This window comes from Ochotona princeps, chromosome 21, assembly GCF_030435755.1.
Source record: "Ochotona princeps isolate mOchPri1 chromosome 21, mOchPri1.hap1, whole genome shotgun sequence".
Taxonomy (NCBI): Eukaryota; Metazoa; Chordata; class Mammalia; order Lagomorpha; family Ochotonidae; genus Ochotona; species Ochotona princeps.
The window spans coordinates 5540450-5553618 of record NC_080852.1 but is presented as its reverse complement, the minus strand read 5'-3'; the positions used below and the strand labels follow the sequence as shown (position 1 = coordinate 5553618).

Below are 13169 nucleotides of genomic sequence, written 5' to 3'. Positions count from 1 at the left end.
ACTGATGTCCTACTGACTAAAGCAGTTGAAATGGCCAAGTCCAGGGTTGCTGTGGAAAGGGGCTGCAGGAAGGCGGACACAGCCAAATGTCGTTTGGAACCATGTACTGGAAACGTGTACCACAAGAGCTACATGTGTGGTTCTTCCACTTACAGATACGTACTTCATGATGAAACTTAAGGTTTTTAGAAAACATCTCAGTTACCAGGAAATTAATACCACCCGAGTATTTCTCTACAGTGTAAAGCTTAATGACATGTATTTTTACTTTCAGAAATGTACTGATGTTTGATCTATCCAACTACCTTCGCTAGGGTAAGTTCGATGACTTGTGCTGTCGAAAACGCCCTGGTTTCCATGCTGAAAGAGGATGCTGGTTTTTAAGATGTGCTCTCTCAATGTGAACTCATACAGTGTGACGTATTTGAAGTAATATTACTTTTATGCAATATCAATAGCAAATAAGTCGTCACGAAGCCAATGGTAATTATATTCCATCTCTAGAGTTCCCTTTCACAGAAGTCTTTCCAGACCATTCTTGTATCTATAGGCCTATTCTTGTTTGGTTCTGGAATGATGCTTTACACGGTAAAATCTGGGAACAAACCAGGGTGTTTCTCTTGATTTCCTCCATTTTACCTTCTCTTCCAGGTGTAATTCTGGAGTCTTTGTTTCCAGGGGCAAAGAAAATGACTACATCTCTAGTAAGTTATTTGCTTCTTTAACCCTCAGCTTCTTTTATTTTGCATCTTTAAAGATTTATTTATATATTCGAAAGGCAGTTGGAGGGAAGAGAAACATCTTCCATCCTCTGTTGCACTCCTTAAAAGGTCAGAATATCTGTACTCAAATTAAACCCAATTCAGAAGCCAGAAACTCCACCCAGATGTCCCCCACGGAAGGCAGGGACCCAAGTCCTTGGCAATCTTCCACTGCTTTCCCGTGAGTATGAGCAGGGAACTGTGACTAGCATTCTGATGTGGTTTGCTGAGATCTCAAGCAGCAGTGTAACCTGCTCTGCCACAATGACTGCCCTTCAGATTGTATTTTAGGGCTTTACAGGAGTTCATTCATTAAAATCAAAAGGTAAAATTAGGACCCGGCATGATAGTTCAACTGGCTAATCCTCCACCTGCAAACACCAGGATCCCATACGGGCACCGGTTCTAATCCCGGCAGCTCCACTTCCCATCCAGCTCCCTGCTTGTGGCCTGGGAAAGCAGTCGAGGACGGCCCAAAGGCATAGTTTACCTCTTTGTGCGTTGGCACTTCGCTGCTGTTTGCTTCCGTTTGTCTCTTCCCCACCTCAGCACTCTGCTTGTCATTCATTTTGCTCCATTTTATACATGCTTTTAAAAAGATTCATTTATTATTTTGTTGGAAAGTCAGATTTTGCAGTGAGAAGAAGAGACAAAGATCTTCCATCTGCTGCTTGACTCCCCATGTGGCTGCAGTTGCTGGAGCTGAGTCCTTGGAGCTGGATCAGAATTGGAGCATTGGGCTGACTTGGTAGCCTAGCAACTAAAGTTCTCGCCGTAAACACGCTGGGATCCCATATGGGCACCGGTTCTAATCCCGGTGGCTCCTCTTGCCATCCAGCTCCCTGCTTGTGGCCTGGGAAAGCAGTCAAGGATGGCCCAAAGCCTTGGGACCCTGCACCCACTGTAGGAGACCTGTAGAAGAAGCTCCTGGCTTCAGATGGGCGCAGCTCCAGTCACTGCGTCCACTTGGGGAGTGAATCATTGGACAGAAGATCTTCCTCTCTATCTCTCCTCCTCTCTGTATTTCTGACTTTCCGATTAAGATTTATTTATTATTTTATTGGAAAGCGATTTTTTCACAAATGATGTGAAATATTCTCATAGGTTAAAAGTTATAACTAACACTGTTAATAAGTATGAAAGCAAACAATTGCATCCTTGGCCATCCTTGTATTATTTGTTTCATTTTCTGGATTCGTTTACCAGTTAGCTCTGAAACAGATGACTATAATCACTTGTCTGTCCGCAGTCAGACTTGGTTTTGTTACTTTCTGCCTCGTTGATCCTATCAAGGCAAAGGAAAGACTACACATCTGCTTACACACCCATGACTTGAGGATGCTTAATTCATGCAGACACAAACAACACCTGTGTAATACTTGGGATGCGTTGGGTTCCCCAGACTTCAAGCCCAACCCTAGACTTTATTCCAAGTGTGATGACATTTGACCACAGGCATTTAGGAATTAATCATAGGTAAATGAAGTCATAAGTGTGGGGCTCTATTTTCATAGGATTGATGAAATTAGGAAGCAAGAAAGAGATTATTCTTTCTTCCCTCTCCCAACCTTTTGAGGACACATTAAGAAATCTACCCAGGGGCCCGGCAGCGTGGCCTAGTGGCTAAAGTCCTTGCCTTGAACACTCCCCAGGATCCCATACGGTCACCGGTTCTAATCCCGGTGGCCCCGCTTCCCATCCAGCTCCCTGCTTGTGGCCTAGGAAGGCAGTCGAGGATGGCCCAAAGCCTTGGGACCCTGCACCCATGTGGGAGACCTGGAAGAGGCTCTTGGCTTTTATGTTTGGATCTGCTCAGCCCCAGCTGTTGAGGCCACTTAATCTGTGGATGGAAGATCTTCCTCTGTATTTCTCATCTTCTCTGTATATCTGACTTTCCAGTATAAATAAATAAATAAGCTGAATCGATTTTCACATCTCTATGGTTACTAAGGGAACTGACAGTATCAGTCTAAAAAATTTTTAGAAAACATGAGGGAGGAGGAGGGGGTGGGAACACTAGTAGGAGGTGTTGCTGTGTGCCTAAATCTGTATTGTGAAATAGATGAGACTTGTTCAGTTTGTAAAATGTAAAAAAAATACATATTTTAACGGTAACAGAATCAACTGGTGCCTTGGTCATGTAATTCTAAGGCTCTAGAACTGTGAGAATAAACATACCTGTCACTCAGTTTACCTGGTTTGTGTATTTGTTCTACCAGTTTAAGTTGATAAATAGAGCGGCAGACAGTAATGTTAACTACACGTCTTTGATTTTCCACATGAACTTTTAAAGTGATCTTTCTGTATCTAAGAATATCTCTCTTCCATGAAGATAACATTAAATCAGTTACCGACAGAGAAATATTTTGTATTGTAATGTAAAATCCCTCCTGTGAGTGTATATATGCTATGAATTGCTCAGTTCTCTTTTGTCTTCACTTTTTTTTTTTTGTCTTATATACACAACTCCAGGTTGTTACTTTTTTTGTTAAAAGTTCTACAAGAACATTTGCCTCTTTGTTTTCTTGTTGCCCTGTGATTGTTGTCATATGCATGATGGCTTTATGTTGTTTTCATCATCTATTTATTGATTCATCCTATTTGAAATCATTTTCAGTAGATTCTGTTTTGTAGTGTAAATGATAAACGGATTACAGTGTCACCTCAATCTCATGTAAGACAAATACAAAGGAATGAAATCGTGGATGTGCTGTTACAGGTGCTGGTGGCCTTTGAGGATGTGTCTGTGACCTTCACCTGGGAGGAATGGCAGGACCTGGACGATGCCCAGAGAGCTATGTACAAAGATGTGATGCTGGAGACCTACAGCAACCTGCTTTCCTTGGGTGAGGCAAATTCCCTGGGCACTCCCACACAGAATACTTTCTTCTGTTTTAACAAATAACTGAATGCTTCTTAAGGTTTAAATGTTGTTTAGGTCTAGGATTCCAATTCATGAAGATTGTATACGCTCTAAAAAGATCACATTGGCACGTGCATTGCGCAGCTCCTGTACCAAATTGTCAATATTGGGTTAAATGGTATACGATTTCCTGTTAACAGGATACTGCTTTGTCAAACCCAAAGTGATCGTCAGGTTGGAGCAAGGAGCAGAGCCATGGATAGCGAAAAGTCCCCGAAGGCTGAGTTTGCCAGGTCAGTTCATGCTCCTGGGGCAAGGAAAGCTGAGCACGTGGGTTGTATTGTAGGAGGTGATTATGTTTGTATCATTGTTTTGGCCTGTTTCCACCCACATTCTCCTGTGTCCTAACCCTGAAGACAGCCACTTTCAAGCATCATGCATGCATTACCCAAGTTCCAGGGAAAGCTCATGCGTATGTATCCATCAGCCTTACTTTTTTTTAATATTGATTAAATTTTTTAGACTTACTGAAGTCCAATCTGCACCTGGCTCTTAGATATTTTTTCTTAGCTGTGTTCTATACATTCTAGTTTGTGTTTTTTTCCATTTGCTTACTGCATTCATATAGTAATACTTTCATATATTTCATGTTTCAATGCTTGGAAATTGAGCAGCTTATAGATTCACAGAAAATTTAAAAATACATATTGATTCTTGTGATATAATATCCACAAGCAGTGTTTTTCCAACTTGAGAAGTATCAGGAATTATATTCCTTTCAGAAGGAACATAGTCATTTAAAATTTTTTATTTGAGAAGCAGAAAGAAAGAATGTGTATGTACTAATTCATTTCCCAGATAGCTACAGTGGACTTTGGGGATAAGACCTAACATCAATTCGTTTCTACCGCATGGTTAGGAAATCAGCTGTTTGGGTTATCATTGCTCCACATGGAATCAGGGATGTGAGCCACTGATTGAACCAGGTACTCCACATGAGATGCGGGCATCCTAACTAACTAGTCTAAATGCCTGCCCTGGAAGGAACTTTTAGAAAGAGACTATTTATTTACTTTTAGTTCATTCTTGAAATGATAGCTTTCTAGAGTTTTCATATAAATTGTAGATGGATATAAAATCTAAAATGGATATTGTATATCGTGATTAGAAACACTGATTGGCAAATAAGCTTAAACGTAGTGTTTATTATTTTGTGGAGATTACCTAGGCAATTGGTAGAAAAATGAGAAAAGTGATTTGGGAGCAAGTCTTGTATAAAACATGAGGTTGAAGAGACGCAGTGTAGAAACATGGACAAAGGTGGTTCCACACTTACACATACAACAGGCAGTTCTGGGCCACAAGGTCACATGAATCAATGATTTTATTTTGAAGAACCTGTATTTATTTGGAGGTAAAGTTTAAAGTTACCACTCTCCCTTTCTCTTTTCAAAATGAGCTGAAAACAACCAGGAGATAAGATACGTGCAGGAGATCTCAGCTTTTGTGAAAGCATGTTCTGGGCTGCAGAACCAAATCTTTTAGAACAGTAAAAAAGGGAGTATCCAAGGTGATAGATTGGAACTTTCCAGTACTTGTCAGTTTTGAAAGCAGAAAATATCAGATTACTTCAGTAGGCTGCCTTCACCTGGTATCAGACATTGTAAGAACATGGATTTGTAATCCCACACGGATGCCTCTGGCCATCCTCTGAGAACAGTAAAAAAGTGAAAAAGCATTGCTACAAATCCTATTCCTAAGCAGGAAACGCAAAAATGGTCTTAGACAAATGACTCTTTCCTACATCTGCAGGTAGTTGATTCAAGACTACAAACATATTCAACGCTGAAAGTTTACCAAAGGAGAAGCACAAACCACATTTACTATAAGAAAAGAGCTGAAAAGCACTCAGATTAATATTGCAGCTAGCCAGCAGGCAACTATTGCTATTAAATATTTCCTCAATGTTTTAAAGGTGAGCAGTCTTATGCCACAAGTTAAGCTGTTGGTTGTGATGTCTGCTCTGATTCTGATTCAGCTCCCTGCTAATGCATGTTGGAAGACAGTGGAAGATACCCCAAGGACTTCTTTCCTGTCCTTCTGACAGTGGCCATGGGCCAGGTCCTACTACTGTACCTATTTGGGGTGAACAAGCAGATGGAAGATTTATTTCTCTCTCCCTTTCTCTGTCACTTTGCCTTTCAAATAAATTGACTGAATCTTTAATAGGAAAAATTGTAAGGGATTTTTAAAAAGCATTATGACTTAACATTGGGAAAATCTGTCAATGTTAAATTGCATTAATAATAAAATTATTATTAATACTATAATTTTGTGTTAATTTAGTAAATAGAGAAAACAGAGTTCTAATGCATAACTTTTAGTAATATTTTGAGCTCTATGCCAATAGCTTAGGATTAAAGTTCATTTCTGGTGATATTCTACAAGTCTTGTTTAGATGTGGTTCATAGATATGATTGCTTCTTCCTCATTTCAGCTGTTCAGAAAATGGATGACCGAATTGAGGCTAGCCAGAAAAGACCAAACAGATACTCGTCACAAGTTGAAGACGCAGACAACAACACGTCCATTAAGGAGAGAGTTGAATCTAAGTGTGAGGAAGATGGGAAAGCTGGTGGAAAATCAGCTGTCCTCGTTAAAGAGACAACTAGTACAGGAAAGAGAACTCTACATAAGAAGTCTGCCCTCGAGGAACATCAAGAAGCACACGCTGAAGGAAAGGACTCTGAATGCACTGAATATAAAGAAATATTCATTAGTAAGTCAGACCTTGGGATGAGTGAGAGGACACAGGCAGGGGCAGTGTCTTATGCGCGTAACCTGCATGAAAAATCTTTTAGCTATAAACCTAAACTTGCTCTCCATCACAAAACTCATACAGGGGGAAAGCTCCATGAATGCAATAAATGTGGAAAAACCTCTTGCCAGAAATTATGTCCCAGCATGCCTCAGGTAACTCACAAATGGGAAAGATTCTGTGAATGTAATGGGAAACCCTGTCGGATGCCACAGCTCAACAAGCATCAAAGAGCTCATACACAAGAAAAACCCTTTAAATGTAGTGAATGTGGGAAAATCTTTAGCCAGAAGTCAGTACTTAGTGTACATCAGAGAATTCACACAGGGGAGAAACCCTTCGAATGTAATGAATGTGGGAAAACATTTGGCCAAAAGTCACATCTTAGTGTGCACCAGAGAACGCACACAGGAGAAAAGCCATTTCAATGTAATGAATGTGGAAAAACATTTGCCCAAAAGTCAGTCCTGACTGTGCATCAGAGAACTCACACAGGGGAAAAGCCCTATGAATGTAATGAATGTGGCAAAACTTTTTGCCAGAAATCAGTCCTCACGATCCATCTCAGAACCCACACAGGTGAAAAACCATACAAATGTTACGAATGTGGGAAAACCTTCTGCCGGAAGTCAAAACTCAGCATGCACCAGAGAATTCACACAGGGGAAAAGCCCTTTGTATGTAATCAATGTGGGAAAACCTTCTACCATAAGTCAGTTCTCAGCATGCATCAGAGAACTCACAAAAGGGAAAAGCCTTATGAATGTAGTGAATGTGGGAAAACTTTTTACCAGAAGTCAGATCTTATGATCCATCAGAGAATTCACACAGGGGAAAAACCTTATGAATGTAAGGAATGTGGAAAGATTTTTTGCCAGAAGTCACACCTCATCAAGCACCAGAGAATCCACACAGGGGAAAAACCTTTTGAATGTAATGAGTGTGGGAAAACCTTCTCTCGGAAGTCCAGTCTCAGAATGCATCAGAGAACTCACACAGGGGAAAAACCGTATAAGTGCATCGAGTGTAGGAAAACCTTCTCCCATAAGTCAGGCCTCACTATACATCAAAGAACTCACACAGGAGAAAAACCCTATAAATGTCCCGAATGTGGGAAAACTTTTTGTCGTAAATCATTCCTTAACACGCATCAGAGAACTCACACAGGAGAAAAGCCCTATCAATGCAATGATTGTGGGAAAACCTTTGGTCAGAAATCACACCTCAGGACACACCAGAGAACCCATACGGGTGAGAAACCTTATGGATGCATTGAATGTGGAAGAACTTTCGGCCAGAAGTCACACCTCCGAACACATCAAAGAACTCATGCATATGAATATAAATAATGTGAGACAGCTTACTGCAACATGCCTACCTCATAGAACTCACACAGGAAAGACCCAATGAATGTGAAAAACATTTTGTGCTAACTCAATCCCCAACAGAAGAGAATAAACTGCACATAACAGACACACTATGAATGCAATGAATATGGGAAACCTCAATGACCGTCAATGAAATCACACAGATGAGATACGCTACAAGTGTAATTATGTAGAAATTACTATGTAGAAGTTACTTGTGTATAGTTATGAGAGAACTCGTTCAAAGGACTAACCCTGCGTGGCAGACACAGGCTATGATTTCAGTTCCATTCTGTGTCTCTTGGACATGCAGTCCGTATTTTGAGCCTCCTGTGTTGTTGGCAGGATGATTAACTAAGTTATTTTACATAGAAATTTGAGAATAAACATGAAGCATATTAGAATCACCTTTTTTTTTGAAACACCAGTTTCGCTGTTATTAATTGATATGTTTTTCTCTGCTGTAGTACAGGTCAGCAGTATAACTGTGTCCACAAAGCAGTCACATGACATTCCAGCCATAATGCTGTACAGCCAGCCCTATACAATGAATGTTTTGTCTAGGGTAGGGAGTAAGTCTGCTTGACTTCTATACTAATGGTAATCTCGTATTTGTGTACAGGCATGAACCAACCCAAACCATCAGAAATCTGTTGATAGGTTGAAGAGAGGCTGTGAGCAGAGTAATCTGGTGGCCTAAAGTCCTGATACTTTACTCTTGTTGTTGTGCCATGTTTCTTTCTTTTTTCCTTTCTTTCTTTTTTCCTTCCTCCCTTTCTTGCTTTTGTGTTGCTATTCTCTGTCACAGTGAGTTTCCCTATTCATTTCCTCTAGAAATGAGTATTGACATTACTTAATTTATATTATCTCGTATTTTATCGAACTGTTGGCAGATAACTATATAAACGTGATATCAATTTCTTTTTTTTTTAAGATTTATTTCCATTACAAAGTCAGATATACAGAAAGGAGGAGAGACAGAGAGGAAGATCTTCCATCCGATGTTTCACTCCCCAAGTGAGCCACAACAGGCAGGTGCGCGCCGATCCGAAGCCAGGAACCAGGAACCTCTTCCTGGTCTCCCGTACGCGGGTGCAGTGTCCCAATGCATTGGGCCATCCTCGACTGCCTTCCCAGGCCACAAGCAGGGAGCTGGATGGGAAGTGGAGCAGCTGGGATTAGAACCGGTGCCCGTATGGGATCCTGGGGCGTGTTCAAGGCCCGTGATATCAATTTCTATGTAGTTTTATATTCTTCATATATCTTGTTTCATTATTATCCCTTGTGTTGATCCTTAGAATTTTTGGAAATCTGTGTTAGCGTGTAACCACATGTATGAAGCCCTTTGTGACTTCTCATTGTAATTCCTGTCAACCTAGTTCATAGCATATACACACTTGGAATATACCCTTCATGTTGGCATGATAATGCCTAGGAGATCAACAAATGCATTTATATACACTGTAGTTACAGTTGTGCTATTCCTAGTAGCTATGGTAATAGGTGATATCTAGAAATGATACCAGACAGCTTGGAATGTAGAGAGGAATTTTCTCAGGCCTTACCATTCTGTACAGTTTGCAAGCCTGGCCTCTTTCCCACAGCAGAGCAGTTTCAGTACCTAGGAAGCCAACTTCATGCAGGGACTATCAGCTAGGTGAGTAGGGCTTACTCTGCTGCTTGCTTTGATGTGTGCAACTGCTTATGGTGCCATGCTGGGGATATGAGCTCCTGCCTCTGTCTTCTACCCACCATCTATGCAGCTTCTCTCTGGCACCTTGTATGGCTGCACACAGGACCTCCATGTGAGAGTTCAGTAGCACTGTTCTTCTAATCTATGTAGAAGATACATTAATCTATCTTCTAATCTTAATCCTTTAAGCAACCATATGATTCAAACAGACTCACTGCTTCCTAGTGGGGGCATAGTCTACATCCTGCATAATTCCTGATGCAGACTGCTAAACAGCCCAAGTAGGAGGCAAGTGAAAGCGCAAGTCCATGGTGAAGATAGGTTGGCCCTTCCTTTGGACCAGAGCAAGGTTTGCTTGTATTGCAGGTGGACATTGCTTTTCCAGAAGCATGGAAACATCCAGAGTGTAGGGTCTTGGTGGACAGAATGGTCAGTTCCTGTTGGCTTTCAAGGAATTCCTAATAGCACAGTTTGCATCCTTCAGTGTGCAATAAGCTATGAACTGTCAGAACACATGAGTGCTCTTTAAGGCACAGGGTCATCTCACAGTCATGTTTCTTGCTGGTGGACATGGGACATTGCACCACAATTTTTTTTTTCACTTCAGTATTTCTTCACATATGTTCTGGGTTAGGTTTCCTCGTTTTGTAATTTTTAAATAAATTCATATGAATGTTTTACACATGAAGTCTATTTTATTTGTGAAGATTGATTTATTTTTATTGGAAAGTCAGATTTACAAAGAGAAAGATCTTTTGTCTGATGATTCATTCCCCAAGCGGCCACAATGGCCAGAGCTGAGCCAATCCAAAGCCAGGAGATAGGAGCTTCAGAGCACAGGATTCTAAGGTCTTGGGCCGTCCTCAAATGCTTTCTGGGCCCACAAGCAGGGAGCTGAAAGGGAAGTGGAGCAGCCAGAATGTGAATTGGCACTGATATGGGATCCCAGCACATGCAAGGTGAGGACCTTAGCCACTAGGTTACTGTACTGGGCCCCATTTTGTGTTTCTTACGGTTTCTTAAGCTTTCTGGTACTAGGTATTTTTCTTTTTAAAATATACACATTTACAACTATAAGTTGTATTTGTATTGTATGAATACATATTTTTAACATTTATGTATTTGTATTTGAAAGGCAGATTTACAGAGAGGAGAGACAGAAAGGGAAAGATCTACCACCCACTGGTTTCACTCCCCAAATGGCTGGGACAGCTGGAGCTAAGTTGAGGAAAAGCCAGGTGTCATGAGCTTCTTGTATACCTCCCATTTGGGTTCCAAATTGAAAATACTTAGAATATCCTCTACTGCTTTCCCAGGCCGTAAGTAGGGAGCTGAATGAGAACTCGAGCAGCTGGGACACCAGCAGCACCCATTGGCCTGCCAACACTTGAAAAATGAAGGATTAGGGCTTGGCGGCGTGGCATGGTATAGCGGCTAAAGCCCTCGCCTTGAACACCCCGGGATCCCATATGGGCGCCGGTTCTAATCCCGGCAGCCCCACTTCCCATCCAGCTCCCTGCTTGTGGCCTGGGAAAGCAGTCGAGGATGGCCCAAAGCTTTGGGACCCTGCACCCGCGTGGGAGACCCGGAAGAGGTTCCTGGTTCCCGGCATCGGATCGGCGTGCATCGGCCCCTTGCGGCTCACTTGGGGAGTGCATCATTGGACGGAAGATCTTCCTCTCTGTCTCTCCTCCTCTCTGTATATCCGGCTTTCCAATGATAATAAAATCTTAAAAAAAAAAAAAAATGAAGGATTAGCCTGTTGAGCCATGAGCCTGTTGAGCCATGATGCTGACTCCGTGAATTTTTGTATTTTACTAGTATTTTCAACTTTTTCTCATTTTCACTGTTACTTCTTCTGTGGACTCCTGGATGTTTGGAAATATGTTTTTTCTTTTTTGAAAAGATTTTTTTTTGGGGGGAGGGCCCAATGCCGTGGTCTAGCAGCTAAAGTCCTTGCCTTGAACACTGGAATCCCGGCAGCTCCACTTCCCTTCCAGCTTCCTGCTTGTGGCCTGGGAGAGCAGTCGAGGACATCCCGCTTTGAGATTCTGCACCCGCGTTGGAGAACTGGAAGAGCTCCTGGCTCCTGGCTTTGGATTGGCACAGCACCAGCTGTTGCGGCTCACTTGGGGAGTGAATCATCGGACGAAAAATCTTTCTGTCTCTCCTCCTCTCTGCATGTCTGACTTTGTAATAAAAACAAATCTTTAAAAAAAATATTTTTTTTTAAATTGGAAAGTCAGACAGAGAGACAGTAAGATCTGTCCACTGCGTCGCTTCCCAAGTGGCTGCACCAGCCATGGCTGAGCTGATCCGGAGCCAGGAGCCAGGAGCTTCTTCCAGGTCTCCCACATGAGTGCATTGTCACAAGTCACTGGGCAGTCCTCAATTGCTTTCCCAGGCCACAAGCAAAGAAATGGATGGGAAGTGGGGCTGCCAGGATTAGAACTGACGCCCATATGGGATCCCAGGTGTGCAAGACGAGGACTTTAGCTGCTAGGCTACCGCACAAGGCCCTGGAAATATGTTGTTTATTTCCTTACATACTTGTGAAATTCTTGGGCATCTTTCTGTTAGATTTTTACATTTAATCCATGTGTTTGTAGAATTTACCTTGTTATTTTAACCCTTTTACATGTATTTAGCCCATTTCATGAACTAACAAATCATGTTTGCCACGCAATGTTAGAAATATGGTTTAACACAACATGTAATTTGTGGTTGGCTGGTTTTGTGTGAGTTAAATTGTTTGTATAAGGTTGTTCAAAGCCATATATTTTACGTAGTTTTCTTTTTTATTGAAAGTGGGCTTTTTGTGGGAAATAAGCCTACCTGAGACCAAGTGCCTAGCCTTCAATTCGTGAAGGAAACAGAAAGCGAGGTGTTTGCTGATATCCGATCTCAACAGTGGTGACCAGCCAGTAGAACCAAGCACCACGCTCAGAAATTCAGCTGCTTTTATCTCTACCGTACCTCTGTCTGTATCCCTTCCCCCTGATTCTCGTTGTCTGAGAAAATTGGAAGATAACAATCTCAGTCCCACATGGTACCTAACGGAGGATGAGGGAAGGGGACCAGGCGGGTGTTGCCAGACGGACCTAGGACAAGGGAAGGGCAGTTACACTGTGCTAACTCCAAGAGTAGCACAGTTCCAGGAGCTGAAATATGAGAGCGTTGTTTTAGAATGATAAGTGGTGCATCATTTGCAACCAAGCTCAGCAGTTGGCCAATGTTTTGTTTGTCTGAAATTCACTTTATATGCTACTGAGGCCTAGTATTATGCTGAATTTTATGAAAATACACTATGATCAGTTGCTCACATTTAGCTCTTATTCTCTATTACTTGGTGTCAATTTTCATTTTATATTCTGGCATTAAACTTTCTTAAGAGTACCTTCTTTATAATCTACATCTATGACAGCATTGTATTGTTTTTTTTTTTTAAAGATTTATTGTTATTGGAAAGCCAGATATACAGAGAGGAGGAGAGACAGAGAGGAAGATCTTCCATCCGATGTTTCACTCCCCAAGTGAGCCACAACGGGCCGATGCGCGCCGATCCAATGCCAGGAAGCAGGAACCTCTTCCGGGTCTCCCACGTGGGTGCAGGGTCCCAATGCACTGGCCCGTTCTCGACTGCTTTCCCAGGCCACAAGCAGGGAGC

The 13169-nt window shown here is 41.9% G+C and overlaps 1 protein-coding gene across 1 annotated transcript; it reads left to right on the top strand.

The window, feature by feature from the left end:
- The first annotated feature begins 571 nt into the window (after positions 1-571).
- On the top strand, positions 572-8040 carry ZNF717 (zinc finger protein 717). The gene is made up of 4 exons (XM_012925873.2): positions 572-704; positions 3481-3607; positions 3825-3917; positions 6122-8040. Exons 1-4 carry the CDS (start codon positions 690-692, stop codon positions 7789-7791), a joined length of 1905 nt encoding a protein of 634 aa, XP_012781327.2. The 5' UTR covers positions 572-689; the 3' UTR covers positions 7792-8040.
- The last annotated feature ends 5129 nt before the right edge of the window (positions 8041-13169 follow it).